The sequence below is a fragment of the Taeniopygia guttata genome, chromosome Z, assembly GCF_048771995.1.
Source record: "Taeniopygia guttata chromosome Z, bTaeGut7.mat, whole genome shotgun sequence".
Taxonomy (NCBI): Eukaryota; Metazoa; Chordata; class Aves; order Passeriformes; family Estrildidae; genus Taeniopygia; species Taeniopygia guttata.
In genome coordinates, this window is record NC_133063.1 from 47,835,191 (window position 1) to 47,859,842 (window position 24,652).

General features: G+C 41.9%; 1 protein-coding gene across 15 annotated transcripts in view; it reads right to left on the reverse strand.

Annotated features, from left to right (window-relative positions):
* Positions 1-455: 455 nt before the first annotated feature.
* Positions 456-24,652, reverse strand: part of PDZD2 (PDZ domain containing 2) — a 201,269-nt gene continuing 177,072 nt past the window's right edge. For 14 of the 15 annotated variants that reach the window (XM_072922595.1, XM_030257570.4, XM_072922583.1 and 11 more), the window contains 10 exons: positions 24,329-24,432; positions 23,406-23,574; positions 21,504-22,294; positions 20,206-20,350; positions 14,614-18,196; positions 13,871-13,988; positions 10,780-10,881; positions 8,155-8,425; positions 6,055-6,189; positions 456-4,666 (listed from right to left, as the gene is read on the reverse strand). In XM_072922595.1, coding sequence (XP_072778696.1) covers positions 4,500-4,666; positions 6,055-6,189; positions 8,155-8,425; positions 10,780-10,881; positions 13,871-13,988; positions 14,614-18,196; positions 20,206-20,350; positions 21,504-22,294; positions 23,406-23,574; positions 24,329-24,432 — 5,585 coding nt within the window. In that variant the 3' untranslated portion in view covers positions 456-4,499. The remainder of the gene's footprint in view (positions 4,667-6,054; positions 6,190-8,154; positions 8,426-10,779; positions 10,882-13,870; positions 13,989-14,613; positions 18,197-20,205; positions 20,351-21,503; positions 22,295-23,405; positions 23,575-24,328; positions 24,433-24,652) is intronic. The other variant, XM_072922594.1, reaches the window with a different exon arrangement.

Below are 24,652 nucleotides of genomic sequence, written 5' to 3' on the forward strand. Positions count from 1 at the left end.
CATTCCACACATCAGAGCAGCTGAGAGGAGAGCTTTCTGGGCTGGCTCATCTTTCCATGAGGAAAGCTTCCTTTGGTCTGCTGTGTAGTGACTGTGAAGTGACTTGTGTCTAAAAGAGTGGCCCACTTGATGCAAACCTCCCCAGACTGGAGGCTGTGGTCTCCACCTCCCACTACGAGCTCTACTTCAGCTCCTCTGCATCCACAGAGTTTCCAGCGCAGCCTATTCCACCAGCAAACTGTGGCTTAGGAGGGAATTTTATCCCCAGAGTAGGTGGGAAACTAGAACAAATACCAGGTTAGGCCTAGCCTTATAAGAGGGCACTATTTTAGTTCTAGCTTAGATGCTCTCCCGGATAACATTTACAGTCTTTGACTGCTCTTCCTGACATCCTTGTCCCTGTGATGCCAGTTCCAGCTGTGGACCAGACAGACTGGCATAACAAATCAAATATCTAGAAGAGTACTAAGGATACAATTTATTTTCAAAATCACTAAAAAACCCCAAGCAAAACAGTTTATGGCAATACAGATTGACATAGAAGAGACAGAAATAAAAAAATGTACAATCTATTTCATGTTATTGCACTGACTTTTTTATAATATACAAGGCATATTAAACAGTTTTAATTAAAAGAAGTTTTATTTATATAAATAAAAGTGTAAATATACAATATCATACAATAAGTGTATCAGACTAACACACAAAATCTACCTACAGTGGGATCCCCATTTTTCTCATGAGCTAGTCTACTCTTCATCAATATTTTCACTTGTACATTTACATAACCTAAACATAGAAACAGGTAAACATTCCCATCTGGGAACACTTCCTTCAGAATTTGACAAGAACCACTGCAGAACATTTATCAGGGTTAATTTTAAGTGAGGGTCATTAGGAAATATGAATCACTTAACAGTTTCTTAATATTTATCTGTTCTTCTGTTTTTATTTTTTTTTGCGAGAAATTAATCAAATGTTTTTCCCTCCCTAATCTCAGGGTTTACAATACAAATGCAGACCCTCGAGAAGCTGGAAAGAGCTTCCAGGTACAAAAGGTTGCAGAATATGCAATGGCAGCATCTCACTGCTCTCATATCCATGATGTGCGCCTTCAGCTGCCCCAGGCCTGGATACACCAAAGCTCTAAATCTTCTCCATCTAGGAGCAAACTCCCCTTGTCTGGAAAGCCTTCAGTTCCCTGGTGAAGAAGTGCATAATTTCATCTTGATTTTTTGGTCTTCTAGGATGCAGCTGCCAAGTCTCTGCTCTCCTAGAATTTGGCCAACACTCCAGCAGGGTGAAGAATCACCATATGCAAACAACAAGGCCAAAAATGGTTGTGATCCTATTGAACACTAATGAACTAATGCAACGTCCTCCATCATTTTAGTGCGACCAGGCTCTCAGAAAAATAATATTTACTTCGCCAGGTGTGTATAACCAAAAATTTACTACATCTCTTTGGTCTAACCATCTTGTCTGTAATAAAGCAGACACCCATACTGCATAAATCCTGGAGCTTTTTCAGGGCATGTCACCCCAAGAGAGATGTCAGGAAATGCTACTGTAATCATACCAACATCAGTGAAGATGCTGTTCTTTCATAAGGAAAAAAAAAAAGGTATTTTCAGGAGCAGAAACAACCAGGGCTAAATACAATTCTTCTGCTTGCTCTAATGCTAGTAGAGAAGTGTTATATTTCTACCCATAGTAACAATTATCAGATTTAAAACATTAAACCTATCTTTTAAATTATAGCCACTACTGAATCACACACAAAAATCCCCATTTCTGTTTGCTGTTACTCAGCCAACACTTATCTACGTGCATGTAAAATAAAATACTGAACAGTATCTGATTACTGAAAAAAAGCCTTCTAAATCACTCACAATGAACAGTACCTCCAAATAAGCATCTGAAAATACCACCACGTATCATCTTAAGACACCTCAAATTAACTTTAATTTACAAAACTAAGACTTTACCTTTGAGCTCACACCGGTTTAGAAGTGAGGGAGACATATGCCCCCCTGCAATGGAACCTTCAGAATTCTAGACTGTGGACTGAAAAAAATGTCATTGCCTAAAACACAACTGTGATTTACCACATTAAAGTAGCAAAAAGTCAGTACTGCACTGCACGTATTATACGTATACAGGTATGCATTCACTACGCTGCATTAAATTCCTCATGCATTTTATGTATCTATTATACACTCTATTACAGTTGGATTTTGGTCATTCCTGAACAAGGCCTCACCATTCAGCTGTCCCTGCTGAATTATTTCTCCCTGTTTTTCAGCAAATATGCAGGGGTAACCTCTTCTATCCCACCACAGGCCTGGAATCAGTGTGGTCCTCCAGCCCTAAGAGCTGCATCCTCCTGAAGCCTCTCCCACCATGGAGGTGACCGGAGGCATGGACCATCCCAACAGAGTGGCTGAGCTTTGGGTTCACAGTGGACCCAACTCCACAGTCATCTCACAACATTGAACCTGATTTAGTTTCAGTAGAAATCCTGCAGGCAAAGGAGCTGTAGGACTACATACATACAGTATTGCCTTTCCTGTAACCAAAAGCTGCATCTCTCCCTGGATTCACATGCTAATACATCACTGAAAAAGAATTAAACATATTTATTAATTTTTAGGCAAACATTGCACAGCTTTTCTATTCATCTGGTCTCAGGTTGCCTTGCAGAACTGAATTTTCTTCTGCTCATCATGAGCTGCAGTCTAATGAAGCTGTCATAGAGATGAACCCAAGTGAGTGCTCCACTAACCTGGAAGCAATTGCTTCAAGCACTGTTGAATAAATGTAAATAAACTGAACTACAGTATGATCTTGGGGAAGGGCCAAGTGACAAGCCCAGACCTTTTTGTAACAGCTACGCAGTGTCTTGGTTCACTGAAAACAGAGGCAGCACTTCAGACTTGGACTGGTTCCAGGCCGAGGACTCTTCACCCTGGGCATGTTGGCTGCAAGCAGTCTCCAGCCTAAATGTGATGTACAACCTGAGCACTGTGGAACAAACAACTTGTTCTCAGCTGATAAGGACACTGGCCCATTTCCATCTATATGCATTTTATGTTGTTTAGCTATCCCAGATGTAGGAAGAGAAATAACAGAGTCTAATCTCTTGCACCCATACACTCTCCTCCCAGCACAGCAGACTAAGCAGCATGGCTCACTACTGATACCTCTTCTGTGAATAGAGGTGACAAAATCTAAACTAAGCTCCTGTGGCACTGCAACCCTTTCTCTTTTGCTGTACCCAGCACCATGGTTTCTCCCATCTACACAGTTTTCAGTTTCACCACCTAGAACCCTCAGTATCAGCCCGGTCCTGACACAGTTGGGTTACTTGCATCATCCACACACATCCTCAACCCACTCTCACACAAGGAAAAATAAATACTGGACAGGAGAAAACAAAGAAGACCGATTAAAAGCCACCACAAATATGGCCAGCTCAGATTTAATCTGTTATAATCCCCATTTTTAGATCACCACTTTTCAGCTTGAGTCTTTCAAGTTGGGCAGCCTTAAACCTCTTGAAGATAAATAAAAGCAGCCCAACTTGCAGATGTTCTTAGTGGTCACTGAAGTCTGTGGGATCTGTAAGTGCTCAGCACCTAAAATTATCCCCCTTTAAAAAATATATATATTTTAAAGGTGCCTAACATTAGAAGCCTAAATTTGAAAATTCAGACCCCAGTTTTTTATCACCCCCATTTTAATCATAACTAACAACTCAGTATACACCTTGATGGACAATCACCTATTACTGGGAAATTATTTTCTTACAGATTTCTACCACATTAAAACCAAGTGCTTTCAGATACAAGTTGCACCTAGAATTAGATTCAGTTGTGGTGGATGCTGAGTTAGTTTATTAGTTTTAAGAGGATTTTTCAGCTTTGCAATAGAATTCTTGTATTTTAGCCATACAAGTTGTGCAAAATTATACTCTTTTGTCATGCACTTTTAGCAAAACTGCACTTAGAAGAATAAAGTGAGATTGTTCCAGACATTCTCCTATTACAACAAAAAAAAAGGACCAAACCCTAAGGAAGTGTCCTTAAGTCTTATTACAGATAAGTGATATAGTATAGTCTAAAACCCACCCTTGTCAACAGGATGGCAACCAACAAGTTCTACAACCAACACTCTGCAAGATACTAAAAATATCAGGGACAGGCACAGTGTTATTTATCTCAGTCAAAATACTTTAAATCAAACCCAGGAGAAGTCTTGAAGTTCCAATAAAACTGCCACATAATACAAAATTGTCTCTAACTTTTGTATTCCTTCATCCCCAGTCATTAGGTGAGATCTTTGAAGCTCATCACACGCTTGCTCAGTGGTTCTCCAAGGCTCTTAGCACCTCTCTGTAAAGCATTAAGACACTTCTGTGTGGCTTTATAAACAAAGACAGCTTTTAGACAGTTATAAATGGTTTGTCTTAGCAAGTATGATTAAATGTAGTGCTTCCATCATACTGCAGTTCTGTGTTTTCTGATTAGCAATTGAACAGGCCCCTCTGGTACAGATTTAATGATGTTCCAGGCATCGTAATGCATGAGCCCAATTAATGACTTCCCACTAACAGCAAGAATTTCATCTCCAGTTTCTATGTTTCCAGACTGCTCCGCAGCACCACCTAGAAGCAAAAGTGAGGGAAAGTCGGTGTTAAAAGAAAAAGAAACCCACAAAAATCTGCTTTCCACTGGGATGAAATAAATAATTTTTTCCAACTTCATCCAATTTCAATACAAGTCGCTAATGTTCACCTCAGCTCTAGCAAGCTACCCCATGCCACATCTCACAGAAAAGGTTATTTTAACCAAGATAAAGCCTTGTTCTCAGAAAAGATGCCTGGTTTTGAAGGAAACAATATAAGTGTATGAAATATGCTGAATTTACCTCTGTAGCTGTAAGAAACCCCGATTGATAAAATAACCATGAAGGTTGTATGTGGCATAGATGTACTTTCTCAACTTCAACAGGGTAATAGGCAGATAATGCAGCAGACTGTAAAACCTGGGATAAACACTGATCAAACACTGAATCAAAAACTGATAGCAAGCAAACTTTGGACAAACACGACTCATAGAAAGCTTCTACAAAGAGGCATACCCTTCACTGCTGATGAAAGTATGATTTCTGTAATGATAATTAAACTAGCATGAGCCATCACAGGAAGGGGAAAAGGACTTTGTGTAAGGATGTAAATGAATGAGTTTAAAAACTAAACATGCCCTTTATCCTAAGAAGCCCTTTCTAGAGAGGGAAAAAAAACACACACACACAGACAAACTGACAAGCAATTCAGTAAATATGTGTTTGATTTTTTAGCTTGATGAGGGAATAAATCACTGAAAAGTAATTCTGTAAAAATGCTGTGCACATGTAGATTCATTCAGAGTTTCAGTTGCCTTCAGAAAGGGCCTTATTTTTCACGAAACTGACACGTGACATATGAAAGTCACAGCATAGTTTGGGGACTTGTTTTCTTTCTATGTATGGTTCATATAAGTTTAACTACCTGCTGACAAACAAAGCACCCATGACTGGCAGTTTCTGACTACAAATATTCCATATTCTTAGGAAAACCTAATATTAACATTTAAAAATAAAACAATATGACAAAAATATGGTAAAATTCATAATTGAGCATAATGCAGGATGGTGCTTCAGTACCATGTTGATTATATGCACTGTGCATTTCTTAGAAAAGAGAACTGGATAAGGCATGAATGCCTCAGACCCCTATACAGATGATTGCTGCTGTAGTCTAATGTCAAGAATAGTGGACAGACCCATACTTAGTAAAGCAGATTGCTCCACATTTACTAGCAGATGCAATTCCTAGCCATTCCCAGGAGAGTTTTTCTTTTAATGACCACTTTGGCCTAGTAAGTGGCAATAAATGAGAGCCACAAAACCCACCCTTGCTTCAAAAAAATGCTGAGTACAGTAACTGAAATGTCTGTACAATGCACAGACAAAAGGAAAACTGGAATAACATCCACTGCGTGCATGTAGTACCTTTAAATATCCTTTTTACAAGCAAGGGCTGATCTCCAGCAATGGAAGCTTTTCCACCATCAAGACTGAATCCCAAACCAGCAGAGGTTTTCAATAATTCAACGCAGATGACATCATTCATGTCCAAGTTTGGATCTGCAATTGAACATGCACAGCACCTTGTTATGCAGGTAACAGTAAACAGCAAGTTGTGTTTGGTTGGCTTTTGCTTTCGGTGCACTGACAGGACAATTCAGACAATTCAGTTACTCAGACTAGGAGATGCCACCAAGTTTCTCTAAAGGGAATGTACTCTATTTTAGCTGTGAATTGGAGACAGTACAAAACACGTTTACACACAAGGACATTTTTGTTTTACACGTTCAACAAACACCTGCCAAGGCATCTTTTTTGGGCAAAATTATAGCTAGCAAATTTAGCAAATACTCTAAATATCAACAAAATATCTGAAAAGTTACAAAAACAGGGAGTGGAGAACATTTATTTTTCTTTCATTTGCTCCCTTTGCTTATTCAATGAACTGTATCTTTTTAAGTAACAGGACTGAATGAAATGTTTAATTAAGCAAACATGTTCCAATCTCTTAAGCAAAAATCTGTAATCACTTACTAGAGCGAAAAATAGTTTCTGGTCTCCTATCTATGTATTTAATTATAATTAACTGTAGTTGTACGTAGCAGTCCTACATAGCAGATATTTCTGAAGTGCAGTATTGCTGTAGCTGACTTAAAACATTATTTTGTTTAGGAGGAAATAAATCTGCAGTTTTGGAAAACAGGATCCTCTTTGCCTTGTGTGAATGTAATAATTATGTAGTCTACATTATCACAAATTACTGCTACTGTTATCTTGGACAACCTTAAACGTTATCTAAACGTCTGGCGATGTCCTCTGCCTGGAAGGGTGGAAAAATGTTCTGAATGACTCAACACTGTTTTGTTTGTGAGATAGTGTTGCCCCCTACTGCCTGGACCCAGCAGATATTCTGCATTTGTCAGGGTGCAGGATGTAGGGAGTTTAGGACAGAGAGGAATTCTGAAGTATTACACAGATTATATCCATGGGAACAATTCCAGGAAGGCTGATCCATTAATTAACAGAGTGCTTTTTTTTTTTTTTTTTTAAGCTGTGTTACAAAGTCGTATCATAAAACCCAGTGTAAGCATAAACAAAAGAAACTGAAAAAAAAAATCCCTGTGAGAACAGTAATTATTACATCCAACAGATTAAAAAGAATTGAGTGGCAGCTCCATGTCCTTGTTTTGGAGTGGTCAGAGCTGAGTGCCTGGTGTTGCCCTGGAGGGTGAAGGGGGAAGCCCCTGGTCATCCTCTGCTCCTAAACAGCACCATTCAGATAGGTGCTGAAGGGGTTTGGGTCTTAAATCTCAAAAAAAATTTCAGACGTCTCTTCCTAACACCCCAGGTGCAGACTTTATACCAAAATGTTGTCTTGTTTCTGAACAGGAACCTAATAGTCCACTAATACCTTTCCACTTAAACCCTATATCCCTACTTTCCAAGGGAATGGCTGACTTCAGTAGGCTTACTTCCATTTACTACAACATAAAAATAAATTTTTCTATATTTCCAGTAGAAACAGTATGAAATCTGCTTTTACAAAGAACAAGCTCAGTCCCTACGCTTAATAAATGGCAGGCCATGGGACTTCCTCTTTTAACATTTTTAAAAATTATTTCTGATTGTTTTCTGTCTTGCTTTGACTACTGTTATTACTCAGAAGGAGTTTATCCTGGATTGGAAGAATATGAGGAACCACTTACCTAAGTAGAAATTGGATTCAGCCCTAAATTAGGTCTTCTAAGTTTGTGCCTAGTTACAATAATTAAAAAAAAAAAAACAAAACAAACAAAAAAATAACCCAACTAAAAACAAAACAAAAAAAACCCCACAAACAAACCAAACCCCAAACTGTATTTAGGTTCCAAAGAGAACAAATAAAATTTAAAGGTAATTTAATTTTCTCCCTTCAATCACATAAGGCACACATAGGACACTTTTAATCTAAAACACATGGACATTTTTCCCTTCAGTCTGCTCTGCAAAGGAATCCTTCCAACTATTCTTGGACAAAGATCATACCTGTTCCTATTTCCATGGAAACATCCTTTCCAGACCCCACACATTTTCTGCCAGTAGCTGATATCTGGAGTCTGGAAGAACTGTTTATTTTGTCTTTTTCCTTCTGGATGACAATGACTGCATATTTGTACAGCTTTGCCTGATGAAGAGTATTCAGGACATCCCCATGGACTGAGCTTGCCAAAGACTTGCCATTGATTGACAGAACAAGATCACCTCGATGGATAGTCCCTTCTTGAGATGCCACTCCCTTTGAAAACACTCTGTGGACCTACAAGAAAGGTAATTTTAACACAGACCACAATTTTAACATGACCACACACAGTGTTCTACACGCCACACTGAACAGAAACACTCTACCAAAATTTGCAGCCAGTGCAAGCACACTGGCTATCAAGCACACAGCATTTGCTCCAGTGAACACCCTCAAAGTGACTAGACAGAGCTCCATTTGGGGATGGGGGAATTCAGAGGAAAAGATGCTGTTATTGCACAGTCATTTCTAAGCCAAAGATGACCAAAACTAGTAAGGGAATGTAATATCACAAATCCGTTATGCTTTCATTAAAGTCTTCAAAGGCCTTCAATTAACATATTGCAGGTGACACAGAGGTTAAGTCCACTTCGTGTTGTAGCAGCCACCAAGAACACTGTGGTGACTAACACCCACTCCCCCAGTTCCCACTGACTGGGACATGCATCCTGTGCTGTTTTCAAATGCACATTTCTAAACATCTGTGCACAGAAAGGCTCTGACTTACTGCAGCTGTACAAGTATTTAATTGTTTGCCTCAATACGACTGATCAAATATCATGCAAATAGATGGAATGGGATGACTTAGCAGCTTGAAATGCATTTTCCTAGAAAAAAAAATACTCTATTCAGGGTGGATTAAACTTTGAGAAAACTTCCAGCAAGTTTAGATGTGTATCATTTACAAAAAGGAACTGACTAAAAGACTCAAGACCCAGTATTTAAGGACTTGCCTATTAGGCACTCTAATTTTAGCAGCCAGAATATGGTTTTCCATGGAGACAGTACTAGGTCTGCCAAGCAAATGTTCAAGGCAGCAAATCTGTGGACACAGTTCTGCATGGCAGTATCTTTAGGAATTTATCCTAATACCCAGACCAGCAGCAAGGCATCAGAAGCCTTTTGGCTCCTATTCCATCTTATTGTAGGGCCATGCTGAGATGGACACCTGCTACAACCCCAGAGATCCAGTAAGATAAATTTCCAGCCAGTCTAAGCCAGCATTCAAAGCTGGAATAACAGCCCCAATAACAGATGAAGGCATGCAAATGCAAGTGGAATACAGGGGTCATGCCCAAAAAACCTGCCGCCTTCCCTCAGTTGCTCACCTCCTCAGTACCTTGAAGCTCACTAGGCATTTCCATTTCTTCACCCAAGTGTGGATGTAACAGCCCATCTAAGCACCACAGTGGCAACATTAAATCTAGTTGGGACCCAGAATTCCAGTAGGTCAAGAACATGATTAAGATCCCTTTACATCCTCCGAACAAAAAGCATTAGGATAGAGCAGGAACTCATTTGTTCATTCTGTTAGCCATGAGACTCATTTGGTCTCATGGCTAACAGAATTCAGGAAAAGGACATCATCAGTTCCTCAGTCTGAGGGAGCTCAAGATCTTATATTTTAGGTAGAATCACAATCTCTAGGTAAGGAATTCTCTAAGAACTCTTTGTGGGGGGACAGACACTGTTAAGCTTTCCTCTTGTTCAGAGCTGCCACTGTTTGGGCCAGAGACAGGGAACAACTTCTATAGTGAGAGAAGTAGAAGCCTGCATTCTAGACTTTAACCATATTCTAACGTAATGACACTTCAACATAAAATACATTTATTTATATTGTCTTGTCTGAAACCCAGAAGATTCCTGCAAGGGCTTCTGCAGGCCCCAAAACTGAGGACACATCCTTCTTCTAACCTCAGCATTTAATGGATCTCTCTTTTTTAGGGCAGAATTTAAATGCATATTTTGTGTTAAAAAAACCATCACACAGGATATGAGTTTTCTTGGATTTTTCTGTCTCACTGATCTGCTTCTAAACAGTCTCTTTTTAAGTACCAGCATCCTAACAGGACACTATCTTTGGTTCAGAATGCTGCTTAAGACTTAAAAAAACGCTAACCAGACAACAACCCTCATTTACTGACCACCCACAGGTCTTAGTAACTCAAAACAAACTCATGACATGAAATCCATAATGTTTGCTGAGGTCTGCAACAATCAGTCTCATGATCTGAAAAATTCTTCAAAAACTTTGCTGCACAGAGTTTCCTTTCAAGGGCTGGAAATGAAAGTCTCCTCTAAAAGGCTGTGTGCACTGCAGCTGCATGCATAATTTTATTTACATGCATAGGATTTAGATCTAGCCCACCCCATCCAGTAACAGATTTTTAAAGCCTGAAAGTATAATTGTTATCCATCTCCAATAATAAAAACTACTTCCCAGACACTCTGATTTCAGTAGCAGATGGTAAGCTGCTGCTTCTGAGAGACACTGTGAATGACTTGCACTGAGTCTTGATAAACGAACATTTGATCTAATCACCTACTTTAAAGTGAGCTTTGTAGAAACATGACTTGCAGCCATCACTTACTGTGACTGATTTCTGTTCCAAGTCTATTCCCCCAGCGACACTAAATCCAAGGCCAGCTCCTTCTTCTTTGTGCAAGACTACAAAGTACGTGTCTTCTTTGCTCTAGCAGAAAAATGGAGGTGCACAGGAAGGGGAAGAAGAAACACAATACCAAAGATTAAGACCAAGTACCCACATAAATGACAAATTCCCAGTACCCACAAATTATACCAGGTGAAAAAAGACAAGTCAAGGAATTAAAACTGAGATATTAAATGCACTTCGTGTTACAGAATGAAGCAGCCATCCAGGACTCGGGTGATAAGAAAAGTTTCTTCAGTCAGTCCAAGGCTAGCAAACAAAGTCAAACTTAAGTCAATGACATGGCATTAAAACCTTGGGCAGCCTAATTTTTACAGGCTATAGACAGTTTTGCATTGTTCAACATTTTGCAGTCAATGTATTCTTCAGTGAATTACTAACAGTTCTGTTATCCAATTTCTTCTTCTTCGAAAGAGTAACATGGATGTAATGCAGTGCAGTTGCATCACCCTCTTCTCAGCAGGCTGCACAATCCTGCAAGGGGCAGTGGCTACATTACTGAAGCTTGGGAAGGTCAGATGGGACAACAGAACAATCTATTTCACTTGGGAGATGAAAGTAAGGAGCCTGTAAGGACCTAAACAAGACTACAATGCTCTTGTAGAAATAGGAGCATCCTGCACAGGAAAAGGATTGGTGCAGGTTTGCATCCAGTCTGACACTGTCACAGAGACCACATTTTTTGGTGCAAGGGGTCCTACAGAAAGGAATTTGGTGGAACACAGTTACCTATCTGTGGGGCAGAGCATCAGATGTGGGGAGTACAAAGCAAGTTTCTCAGCTTTTCTCCAGGATCCCATCTAACACCAGATACTTCCAGAAACTGCCAATACTCAAAGTAACAGCAAATCATTAGAAACCAATCTCTGAATCTATTTAGTGTTAAATTATATATTTAGTCCACTAAACTCAACATATTAATGCAGCATTTGCCTTTTGTTTCAGATGGCACAGGGAGCCACAAATCATTAGCTTTTATTATGAAACAACAGTCAAATTCTTGGTCTCATGACATGTTTCTCTGCTACACAGTGTCAGTGGAAGATTTTCTACACTAGAGGCATTCCTGCAATGTCAAAAACTGATGTCACCCTGCTCCACATCACTGATCAATCAGCTCCCAAGGAGAGAGGAGCAGTGAGGGCAGAATATCTTTATTCTCAATGTTTTGTAAATGCTAAGACCTGGCTCACCTGTACCCAAGTGAGAACAAACTTTACACCTGGCTAGAAATAATAAAATCAGTTAAGTAACTAGCAAATCTGCAATGGAAACATACACATATCTTTGACTGTTAAGTACTGTAGCAACCCTTTTTCTTCAAGAGATTTCCAACCCGTAATATCTCAACTTAATTTGCTTACACTGGTGAAGGAAGGGAAAAAAAATCAGGAGGAAAAAAAAAAAGTTCAGATGTTAAGAGTTATCTAAGAATCATATGTGTTGGGCCAGTCAACAACACAGTCTGGATACTGGTTTCCCATTCCCAAGGTGCATTCCCTCCCTCCTCAGCCCTCAAAGCTGCTCCTTGCCAGCACACATAATATTGGGCAGAGACCTGGCTGTAGATGCTTACTGCTTTACTTGGACACACAAAGGACACACCAGGCCTCCAGTGATCACCTCTGTTTAGACTCTTAGCCAAAGATACCAGTCACAGAGACCTAAATAAAATTACCTATATAAAAGAATTAATTTTTTAAATTAATACCAGTAGCATTTATTAAATGTTAGCAGTAAATTCAGCACTGTTTAATTCAAAGGATGGTGACAAACTCTTCCCAAGGAAGCTCTCAGTTCAAATCAGGCAGTCCGTCTCATTTTTTCAGGAACTGGATAACTATGAAGAACTGTTCTATTGTACATTCAAAATCCACCATTTGAATAGCATAAAATTTTCCAGAATATGTGCCACACTGGGCTTAAATATGGATAAGAAACTATGCAGACAAGGAGTGCATTCCAAAAAGCATTCAGCTTTATAAATATTTGAGTTCTCAGGCTTTGAAAAGTGGCATAAATAAATAACCTATCCAAAACCACATACAAAACACTTTAGAGGACACTTAATTACCTCTGTCCAGTTGTGCAATCCAATCCTAACTTTATCAGTAAACCTAACTAGCCCTCTTGGCTCACCAAACTTTTCAGGCTTGCATTCTTTAGCTATGCTGTCCCCTGGAAGGAGATAAAGCTGGATATTTTGGGGAGGTCTTTTCCCCCCAGCCTGTTCTATGTTTGAAATTGCAATCTTTGTGAACAAAACTCAAGAACACTCTAGATGCAGCTCAGCCAGCAGTTATGCAGACCAGATGGCAGTTTCCCTTCCAGCACTGTCATTATTTTATCAACTTCTGTTCTGATTTAAAAAGGATGTGGATGTATCCCACAAACAGAAACACCAAAAGCAGGGAATTAATGTTCTGGCAAGCACTTGACTTTGGAAGCCTTCCTCAAACACCTACATAATGAAGCAGGTTATCTTGACACAAAGACCAGTTTCCACAGGAGGGAACAGAAAGGTCACAGGAGTCTCTCATAAACCCTTCAGCAGCTGCATTCTGGTGTTCAAGTTCAGCACTGAACAAAATAAATTCAATTTCTGTGATTGCAGCTTCTAGCAAAAGACACCACGCACAAAGAGGAGCAGAGCTTCCCCTCAGTGGGGAAACTGAGTTTGACTCAGACAGCTGGTGGAAAGCTAAATTCTCATGTGCAGTTGCTGAGGAGCCTAGATGGAGGAATAGTTTTCCACTAAAAATAGGTCTATTTATTGTGACTCATAAATGCTTTTGAATTTCCTTACACAAAAAGCCATTAAAATCATCACAGGTTTATAGCAGGCATTTAAAACCAGCATTAGTAAAATTAACATCAACTGCAGTTGATAGTAATAGCCTGTCATGGGACTACTGGAGAAGCCCTGAAACAGTTTGGGAAAGATTTTATCTACCCTTAAGAAAACCCACAAAAATCCACCAATAACCCAGTTTTATCTTGTGTTTTTTACCTTTACTTGTGCTTTGACTTCTTGGAGCATAGCAGCAACATCACATTTTGGTACTACCACTGACAAAACAGATTGCAGTTTTTGCTGGTCCAGGGTTGAGATGAGCAGCTGATCCAAGCTAAAATAAATGTAAAAAGGCAGAAGAGTTCTATATTTCCCAGCTTTGTAGAGATACATTTCATGTATACACTGTAGGCTGTATTAGGATAAATGACAAAGAAAGAATCTCAAAAAACCGGTAAGAAATGGTGTATGCTGGGAGAATGGGAAGGGGCAGAGAAGATTATTTAAGAATAACTCTGAAAGTCAGTCCCTGTTCTGTTCCCCTCATTCTTCCCTAATGGTTTTAGCAACAGACATTAACAGGAGACAGCTACATCTGAAAACTACTTCTGGCAGGACAATAAGTTCATTTGTCACCACAGGCTGTGCTGGCAGCCAGTGCTGTGCAGCCTCTTCTCAAACACTGCTGCTGTGCTGTAACATGGCCAAAAACTGACCAAAACCAGCTAGAGGGGCCACAGAAAAAGAGCCCAGCCATTCCAGGATAAAATGTTTAATTCTGTAGTGAAGCCAAGACACAGCAGCATGGCAGCTCCAAGGCATCAAGGTCATGAACCCCCGACCGTGAGGGGACAGCAGGCTGAGGTCACATCTGAAACGTGCTTTGGGGCAGACCTGAGGCACAGTGGCAGCTTTGCCTTGGGCTGGGACAAAGCAATAACAGCAAAGCTGATACCAACCTGATAGACCAGCTGTTTCCCCCATCCAGAGAGCTGCCATGGGGTATGTCATCATCTGAGGCAGAACCCGGTGTCCCTGAGCTGCTGTCCCGGGGGCTGCAAGCTTGCATTCCCATCCCACCCAGCTCTGCGGGGCTGCAGTGGGCTGCTGGAGCTGGCCTGCTCTGGGCAGTCATGCCAAGGACTCTGTGGGGTGTGATTTCCAGCTCTGTCTTGAAGCAGGCAGGCTGTGGGGGCTCCGAGAAGCCCTCTCCACACAGCTTATCCAGGTCAGGCATGCTGAGGGCTCTCAGCTCCCGCAGCCTGGAGCGGGACAGAGGCGGCCGCCCCAGGCCCCGGCTGCGGCGCACCTGCGAGGCCGAGGTGGGGAAGGCAGCCATGCCTGCCCCAGCACCACCCTCCTTGCTCCTCTGGGGCTTTCCATCGCCTTTGCCACCCTCAGTCACACACACAGGCTCTGTGCCAAGGGAAGGCTTGTCCATGGCATTGGCTGGGCTGGGACTGCCACCGTAGGAGCTCAAGCTGCGCCGCAGCGCACACGGTGCCTCAGGGGACCTGGATGTGGCGGCCAACCCACCACATGACTTCCTGGCAAGGGGCAACCTTGCAGCCGAGCATATATCAATGGCCTTCACAATGGAACGATCGAAATTGGCCAGGTTTTCAAAGGATTTGATTCTCTGTTTGACAGAGAAGGATGAAATTGGCTCATGTGGCCAGTTCAGCTCATAGTAATAGTAATTCCGCCTGAAGCTTCTCAGTTTATCAGCAGTGGGATAGCTAATGTCACTGGCTGAAGGGGACATGTCATGGACCTTCTGGGCATTTCTGGAGGTGTAAGCCTGCTCCTTTCCACTCTGGCTGTTAGGCAGATTCAGGTGAACCATCTTTAACATCCCCGTTGCTGCCTGTGGGTATTTCTCCTCTACAGTCTGGCCCTGAGGGCCTTGCACAGGGTGAACCTCTGCAACATGGCAGTCCTCCCTCAAGTGACCTGATAACTGGGATGGCATTGAGTAGGTCCTCATCACTGGTTTTGACAAGACACAGAGATGTCTATCTCCAGCAGTATCTCCTCTTGAGAAATACTGCATGGTCCCCATCTCATCAGTCAGCCGAGGCACTTCTGCGTTCACCTCTTCTGTTTTCTCCAGCAATGGCAGTCGCAAAAACGACGCTGGTGAGGATGAGGCAGAGGAAGAAGAAGAAGGGGATGATGAAGAGGAGAGCTTCACCTCAATGAAAGTGCGTTGGATCTCCTGCCCTTCCAGCTGCTCCTGCTGAACTGCGGGGGACCCCAATGAAGAAGAGCAGGCTCCAGCAGACGTTCCTACATCTTGCAGATCTAATTGCCTAAGGTCATTTGCACTATAGATGCTTTTGGTTGTGTTCAGGTCTCTTCCAGGGTTATCAGTCTTCCCTTTTACATATTCAGCTTTGGGTATCCCCTGAGGAGGTGAAGTGACTATGGACTGTCTGTCTGTGGCTCTGAAATCATCCACCTTAGCAACTTTACCCTGACACACCACAGTCTGCATGGAAACTTGCTTCTCTTTTGGCTTTCCCCATGATAGCTCCCCACAGCCACATTTCATTTCACCACTCGTGGTTGGACTGCTGCTGCCATTCAGGAGAGGCAGAAGTGGATCTTCAGAAATTACCAGAGATGGTTTATTTTCTAGCTCTGATTTCAGAGTCTTTGAAGCTGCTGAAATGCTCTTTCCAGGATCTGTGTTTGTAGGTGAGTTACGGGACAATGGTGTTTTCTTTCCCAGGAGTTTGGGGGACAGTTGTGGAGAAACAGAAGCCCTTTTCTGATCAGCCCCATTGACTTTGGTAGGAGTAATGCCAGAAGAATCTGAATTTGTCTTTGCTTTGCTTTTGATGGTGAACCCTTTTAGCTTTGGTCCTGCTTTAGATTTCTGATTATTTAAAAGGGTGTCCATTATACTTTTTTGTGCCATTGCCTTAGACTCCTGACAGGATTTTTTCTGTGAGGATAGGCTGTGCGGTACTGCAGCTCCTTTGCAGTGATTTGTGCCTGAGCTTTGGACTTTTCCATTTGAGGTCCTTCCTGAAGTCACAGAGTTATTTTTCTCATTTTTTCCTGGCAATTCATGAGTTGCACTAGCCTTTGGATCTTTAGATCTAGTGGGAAAGGGTGACCTGAGTGATATTCCTCTTGTTGACGATGCATTCACGTGATTGCTGTCTGTTTTAGACAAGGTGGACAAACTGTTGGTTTCTTTCTTCACCAAGCAATAATTAACAGCATGATTACAGTCATCAACTGCCATTTCACTTTCAGATTTGGATCTCTGCTTATCATGACATCCTTCTTTCTCAAACAAGCTGTTCTCCAAGACACTGACATTTCTAGCAGGGCAAAAGCTTGTCTTTTTGCAGTGCAGAGACCCTTTTTCTTCAATGGATTCACAGCATTTCTTATGTTCATTACTGTTCCCCAAATCCATCTGTTCTTCTGTACGTAAGGCACCATTGTTACAGAAAGAGTAAACTTGGGGGATACTGACTGAATTCTCTAGGATGTCATCTTCTGGCAGGAGAACTGAGGAAGAAGAACACAAGGATGCAGAGGACACATCTGGACACTGTGAAGGACATGGAGTGGGACCACCATGATCATCCAAACCTAATTTGTTGATGCTTGTCTCCAGCGACCCACACATTGCACAGCCCTCATTCTGCAAAACTTTGCCACTGTAAGGGTGCAGTGGGGACAGTGAGGATGAGCTTGTTCCAGAAGTATGATGCTGCTCCCGTGCAGGCTTCTGCGGCTCGTCGTTCATGCAACAAATCTCAATTTGCTCCTCATCTGACTCTGTTACAGTACAGCCTGTGGAAGCATTAGCAGCAGCACACTGCCCAACCTCACTAGCACTGTCAAAGGCTTCTGTGACAGACTCTGTATCCGAGTGAGAATCCTCCGCAGCCCCATACATCGACTTTGGAAATGGGTCACTCCTCTTACCTTCCAGAGAGTTTGCTGCAGGCAACTCATCCTCATTTAAACTGCTAAAATTCCTAGAATAGTTATTTAAAGAGTTTTTATTCACAGTAAAAAGTTTGCCTGTGTTGATGGAGTCCAACACAGACAGCCCCCAAACCCCTTGTGCATTAGCTCCACAATTCACACTTTTTTCCAGCAGCTCCTCCTTGGGTGCTCGTGGCTCAGACCCAGGGCAGCCTTCGTCAGTGCCACAGCAGCACATCGTGGTGTACTCGTCACGGAGGGGACTTTCTGCGCGCGACGGGGTGCGCGAGGCCCTGCCCTCAGGGGCACCCATCTGGCTGAGCAGGTCATCGATGTCAGTGACGGGGACGGCCACACAGTCCTCGTCACGGCTGCCCTTTGGGCTACCTCTGTGCACGTCTCTGTTTGTGGCATCAGGCGGCAGTGCTGCTCTCTCTGCCGCGCAGCCGCCGACAGCAGCCTGCAGACCTGCTCTTTCTCGCTTCCCAGAACTCTGTTCTTCCTCCGCTGTGAGGATGCTGTTAACATTGGCTTGATTTTGAGTGTCTACCCCCGGAGACAGGATGAGGTTTGTAAATCTGCTGACAGCTGCATCACGATTAAAAAACAAAAAAATAAAATATAAGAAGTCAAATATAAGAAGTGATATAGAAAACCCCAGGTTTTATTACAAAAATAGACACCCACATAGACTACGTTTTCATTTTGATCTGCACTCCTCCTCTTCTGTAATGATGTTTACAACAACTCAAATTAATCATAACCATGTGTATTTGAGTACTGCACCGAAGGGAGCAATCCACTTATCCAAGGTGAGTAGTCATGATCTGTTTAACTCTCATCTTTGAAATTGCAGCAGTCAAGCAGCTAACTACCAAAGCATCAGCATGCAGTAAGTCACGCTGAGCAGCACTGCTTCTCATCACTTGTTTCATCTCTGATGTCTCCAGTAGAAACCCCAGGGAGCACAGAAAGTCCTGACATAGCAAAGGTGACCAGATAACACAGTGAAAGTATGTGCATAAATAACTTGGCCCTGAACCCTCAGCACTTCTGCAGGTGTTCAATGTGACATGCATGGGTGACGTTATGCACACATTAAGCACATGAGCTTTACTGCATTTCTGGCACAGACCTCTCCTAGTTTCCAGTACATATTTAACCTGTTCCTGGGCAGCACACTGAGCTTCCTGTCACTGCTGCACTGACACATTCTCCCTCACCCATTTTTCCACCTCTTTAGCTTCCAGCACTTCACCCTATCAGATTCTGCACTCTACTTCTCTACCCTGCTTCTGAGACATGCATCCCCATTCAAGCTGCCTTCCAGAGGCCAGTTACTATGACATGGGGCTCAGAAACTGTGTGGAGATGAAGAGGTTATTCAGTGTCAGAATCCTTTCCTGCTCTTTTAAAGGTGCCTGAGCATCTCTGTACTTCTCACACAAATCTGCAGCATTGTCCACATCACTTTACTTAGGAATCCATGTTAAGAAGTGCTGATTCCTCCTGGAATCAACAAGGGAAAAACAACTCAGGAAGGCAATCAGAAGCAGCCACATTAGAATTTGAAGTACTCCCCTGCTACAGCATGCTGAAGAGACTGCCTTTTTTGCCAGTGGGATAGGAAAAGGGGAAGGCTAAAGTGCCTTACAAAGTACTGACAATGTGTCCTTACCCCAATGTTATTGGTTTGAAAAGACACAGCATTCTAGGGAAAGAAGAACAAGATCCAGCCAAGCCTGGAATTCCTTAAAGAACAACTGGAAGTCAAGCATCTGGAAGCACTTTAGGTTCCCAGGTATTAATAGGTATACAAAGAAGATCATAAGCTAGAACAAAGCAAAATATTATGTTCTCCCTGAATTTGAAAAGTATGCTTTTCTTTTTCAAACACTCATTTCCACACCACATAATTTGTACAGTCTGTGGGGATTAATATATTGCTGGAGAAGCATAAATCAGCCTTCATAATAAATCAGCCTGCATAAAGCAAGAAGGTATCAAGTATTTCAGGTCACACTAGAAAACTTTTTGTAATGAAAAATAAACATTTTTATAAGATTTTAGTTTTCTGTTTCATCTTCCTGCATTTTAGAGAATTCTGATATAATAAAAGGGAGGGAAAGAAAAAGAAGAAAGAAAAGAGGTTTTTAGTGTCTTATTGTCCAATAAAAACATTACTAGAACTTCAGATTTATGAGAGATAGATTTGATTATAAGTAGCCTATATATTTTATGAACAGGAACAGCAATGAAACGAGTTGTCAGGACAAGAGTCACTGCCATTTTAGTTTGAGGACTGCATCAAATGACTCAGATCTCTGCAAACACTGGCAGGAGGGACCTACTCTATGTGGGAACTTTGAATACCTCACACAGGAGTAGGTTTTCTCCCCTTATCATGATGCTATAGAGGACCCTGAAGCTTGACTTGGTGATGAAGTGCTTTGCTTGGCTCACCAATGTCTCCCCATCCTCTTCTCTGAATCCATGTGGAAAGCCAGGATAGCAAAAGGTCAGGCCCAGCTAATCCAAGGACATTTTGTTCACTTGTACCCAGAATACATGGTTCAAAAGCAAAACTGCTTTCTCACCTGATGCTGCCTTCTGGATCTCCAGGGTTACAGATGTGGGAAGACACTGCATAAGCAAGCAGATTTCCTCATACATCATCTTGCTGACGGGGATGCTGTTGATAGTGGTAATCTCATCTCCTACAGCCATCTTGCCCATTGATCCCTGATGCAAAGAGAGATTCAAGGAAATTATAAATACACATCAGAAACCCTGCAGAGATTGCACGGAAGCAATTAATAGCTTACAAGCAACATCCTCTATTTCACGTCACTGCAGAGCACATGAACCATGGCTGTCAGTTTGCCAGCACATAAATAAAGAACAGACTGTGTTTCTGCCAGGAGGAGAATTAAAGATTAATCTGAAACAGGAAGGTCAGAAGATCTGCTATTTTCTCTGGGAGATGAGTACCATGATGGAGGATGTATCCCTCTTAGTTAAATGGAATGGGATGGATCAGCCCTAACTTCTTCAGGACCCGAATGCTGTGTGTAGTTTTTTTAATTCCATGCATGAACTACTTCTCAAGTGGAACTCTCTTAAACCAGTGAACAGACATGAACTGAGCTCTTAAGGTAAGGGTTTGTTTCTAAGTACTGTAAAATAAGTCCGAGAAAAAGGCAGGAACAATACCGAAATTCCCATATCCCACAGCCCTATTCAAACTGCTATGCCATATCCCCTCTTACTCTAGTGGCTGCTAATGAGATTAAAAATGCTACAGCCAGGTTTGCACACCACAGTATTATTCTTCTTTCTGTACTTCTGCATCTAGCAATTCTACAACCAGCGTGAAGCACATATCCATACTGGTATGGGCACGTACGAGATGCAGAAGAGAAACATATTATTGGTACTACTGTAGCTCTTGGCAAACCTGGCCAGCACCTAAAGTCTCTTGGTTCCAGACCCCTTTAATACAGGGACATGCACATATAAAATAGTAAAGCATGTATAAGTTTACTACTACCATTTTCTGCCACTAGGATTTACTTATTTTGTCTTTGCCCATAGTTAGAAAATAAATACAAAAATTGCATTCCCTGAAAATTGCAAGGGGGATAAGACCATCTCAGTGGATCTGTGTCCTGCCTCTCTTAGTTTTGAATTAGCCTGGGTGCACCTCTGAATCAGAAACATTTTATTTAGCAGCAGCTCCAAAAAAACATGGAGTGAGACATTTTGCTCAGCAAGGACAAACACCTCAGTTGTGTTTTCTCTCAACAGACCACTTGCTCAGTAATAACCATGAAAATAATAATCAGCCCCACAATGGGAAAGCACATCACTATAATGCACCCAAATTACAAATTACCATTTCTGCTGGTCCACCTGGCCGCATCCCTGTGATGACAACCTTTAAGGGCATGGCTTGGATTTCCAAATCCAGGCCAAATGACTCGTGCTCATTGCGAACCAGAGTGACAACTTCAACCTGGCCCTGTCCAGCCACCTCAGGTGCTTCAGACTTCTTGCTGTGAGGGAGCATCCTAGCAACAGGTTTGCTGTAAGAGCCATGCTCCTCTGTCCTGTGTCTCTGAAGGCTTCGGCACTCAGTGCTCATCATGCTTTTCACTCTGGTGACTGCTCTGTGCTCAAGTTTTGGTGATCTCTTGGATTCAAGCTGTGCTTCCCGGAGCTCCCTCAAACTCAGGCTTCCAAGACGAACTTCGGGCACACTTGAATAATCAAAAGCTATGATGGGGAAAAAAGGAGATTCAGCTTGCTCCAGCGTGCTGTCTGCAGACTCCAAAGAGTTGCTGAAGACAGGGGAAGATGTCTCCATGCTGCTGTATCTTGATGACTCACTGTCCTGGCTCTCATCATCAATTCCTACAGATGAGGTTGTAATGACAATGCCAGCATCCTCCTGGCTCTTGGCCCTCTGGCTTCTGTGCAAGTGGGAACTTTCATCATCATCACTGGCGTCACCATCATAGAAAACAACCCGCCTCTGTCGGTGAAAGGGGCTGCGGGCAGATTTTGGGCTGTCACTGAGGATGCCAGGTCGGACAGACTCCACATGCTTGTTGTGATGGCCAGACAACCTCCCGCTAGCTGGAGAAGTCAAATCATTTGCTTTTGTCACTCCCACATCTCTAGCAGCTAGGGAAAAAAAAAAAAAGTTAGACTTATGGATGATTTTTAACACCATGCATCTCACTACGGCGGAATACATGTGGCTCTGTTTGCACAGGAAACTTAACTTTTCTTCACAAAGCAAAAAGCAGGCTTTTCATGTCCCCACTTTTAACTACCATAAACATCAAGACGACGGCAGATAGTACTACAATTTATGGGTAATTTCCAAAATCAGTTAATTGGCATGTCGAGTTCTATTTTTAGTTTATTTCTAAATTATGACTACGACTCAAAGAAGAAAGGGATACAAATTCAAATGTGTATTTTAGTTTAAGCAATAGATTTTCTTTCACATTTTCCTTATATCTAAGCTCAAGACTCCTGCATTAACTCACAGACAGTAAAAATTGCTTTCTTCAACATAGACTGAAGCACACAACAAGCAATTTCAAACTAACAAGTAACAAACCTAAGACAAGGAACTGCATCTCACTTTTTGGGAAGTTACTTTGTTTTGCTTTTTTTGGTGGCTAGTTAGAAATGTAAAAATGCTTTTAAACATTAAATAATTTCCACAGAAAATAAGATGTACACAAAGAAATTACTGGAGAAAGACAGGAAAGGGAGAACAAATACATCCTTTGAATTTGTCATCAGGTGCACATCCATAAGGACAAACAAGGTTCTTTAAGTCAGTTACTATGTGGAGAAAGATACATGCAAAGTATCGGATGTAAAATTGCACAGTTGTTCTAACTCATATATTGACCCTTTCAAAGTTTCTGAGGCAGCTATGAACACTTTCCATAAATGTAATAAATAAGATGATCAGTCATTTGAAAAAAAACCCTAACTCTGCAGTATTGTCAATCTAGTTTCATCCAAACCAATCAGAGTAATTTTCACATTATCAGAACAGCATTTTGAACAAAAGGACATGGAAACAGGCATTTCTGTGGATGGTTGCAAATTCTTTCAATTTTCCAGAACTTCATGCAATCAACAATGGCTTGCAATACACTGCCTGGCATTTCTTACCAGCACAGAGACCACCACAACTCTCCTGTACAGGAACCCAGCACTCAGTGACTCTCCTCCCACTAGCCCAATGACCAGACAAATTTGCAACACTTACTCAGGCTGCCAGGGAGAAGAGAGCCATCATCCAACCAGCTGTTCCTGTTCTTCTGACGGAGCTGCTCTTCATCACAAGGGCCAGGTACAGCATGAGAGAAGGGGAGAGGGTTCATACCATCGTGGGAGAAGTATTGGGAAAGCTCTGCCTCGGAGCTGACGGATCCCTGCTGAAGAGAAGTGACCCTGGTGACCAGCTGTCCTTGATGCCTAAATTCTTGGCCGCATGTGAGCCCCACACAGACCACTTGTATTGCTGTGTCAATAAAGTACATTTAAACCCTATTTTTAAAATAGAGGACTTGTATATTGAGAGCCAAACTGTTGAAACTGGATGTCTGAAACACTGCACATCAACACATTTTTTGCCAATACAATAAATAAAAAAGGATTCTAAATCCCACTGCTTTACAGGTGTGGTTCAGTGCAGAAACAAGGGATTAAACTATTCACGTTTGCAGTTCCCTTTATACATGTTCTACACTGAGAGAAGGGAAGGCTTTGTACCTCTAGACACAATGTCTACGGCTTCCTCGGCTTTACCAGGAAAAACTGATTTTTCACTGCAATGGCTACATAGAAGGACTTAGTCTCAGCCTTCTGCCCACAGGCTCAGGTCCTTCCTGCTAACTTTGAGTGTGTCCCACAAAGCAGCAGTGCCTTGGAGGTGGCAGGAGGTGGGACCCCACATCCTTCTCTGCCATGCTCTGCACATCACTCCCAAAGGCTACTGTCACACAGACAAACATGAACTTGCTGCTGTCACAATTTAAATGTGTGACACAAGAGAAAAACTCTTTTATGGAGCTCATGTGACAGGGAAGGAGCATGCAGGTTTGGTTTTGAACCCCTTGTCCAAGTAAGAGCTTTAGTAACAGCTAAATTTGAAGCAGGCTCTATTTTTATTTCATCTAATCCTTTTACCCGGCTTGCTGGCTCCAAGAAGCGTTTCATAGTCCAGCTGAGGGGAGATGAGGTCTCTCCTTGTTTGGCCTTCACACAAGGAGATGGACTTTTCTGCACAACTCCTGTTAAACACAGATTAGTTAGATGCCAAAAATTAAACTTGTGGTCCATATAATCAAACAGGCTTCTCATTTGTCTTCTGAGCTGGTGGTCACATTTAATCACACTTATTTATTATCTGAATTGCTTTCCTAAAGTGAGATTTATTCAACATTTAAAAAGCTCTCCCTCAGATCAGATGGAATGTTACCACCAAGACACGTTACACCAGCCAGGCCCAGT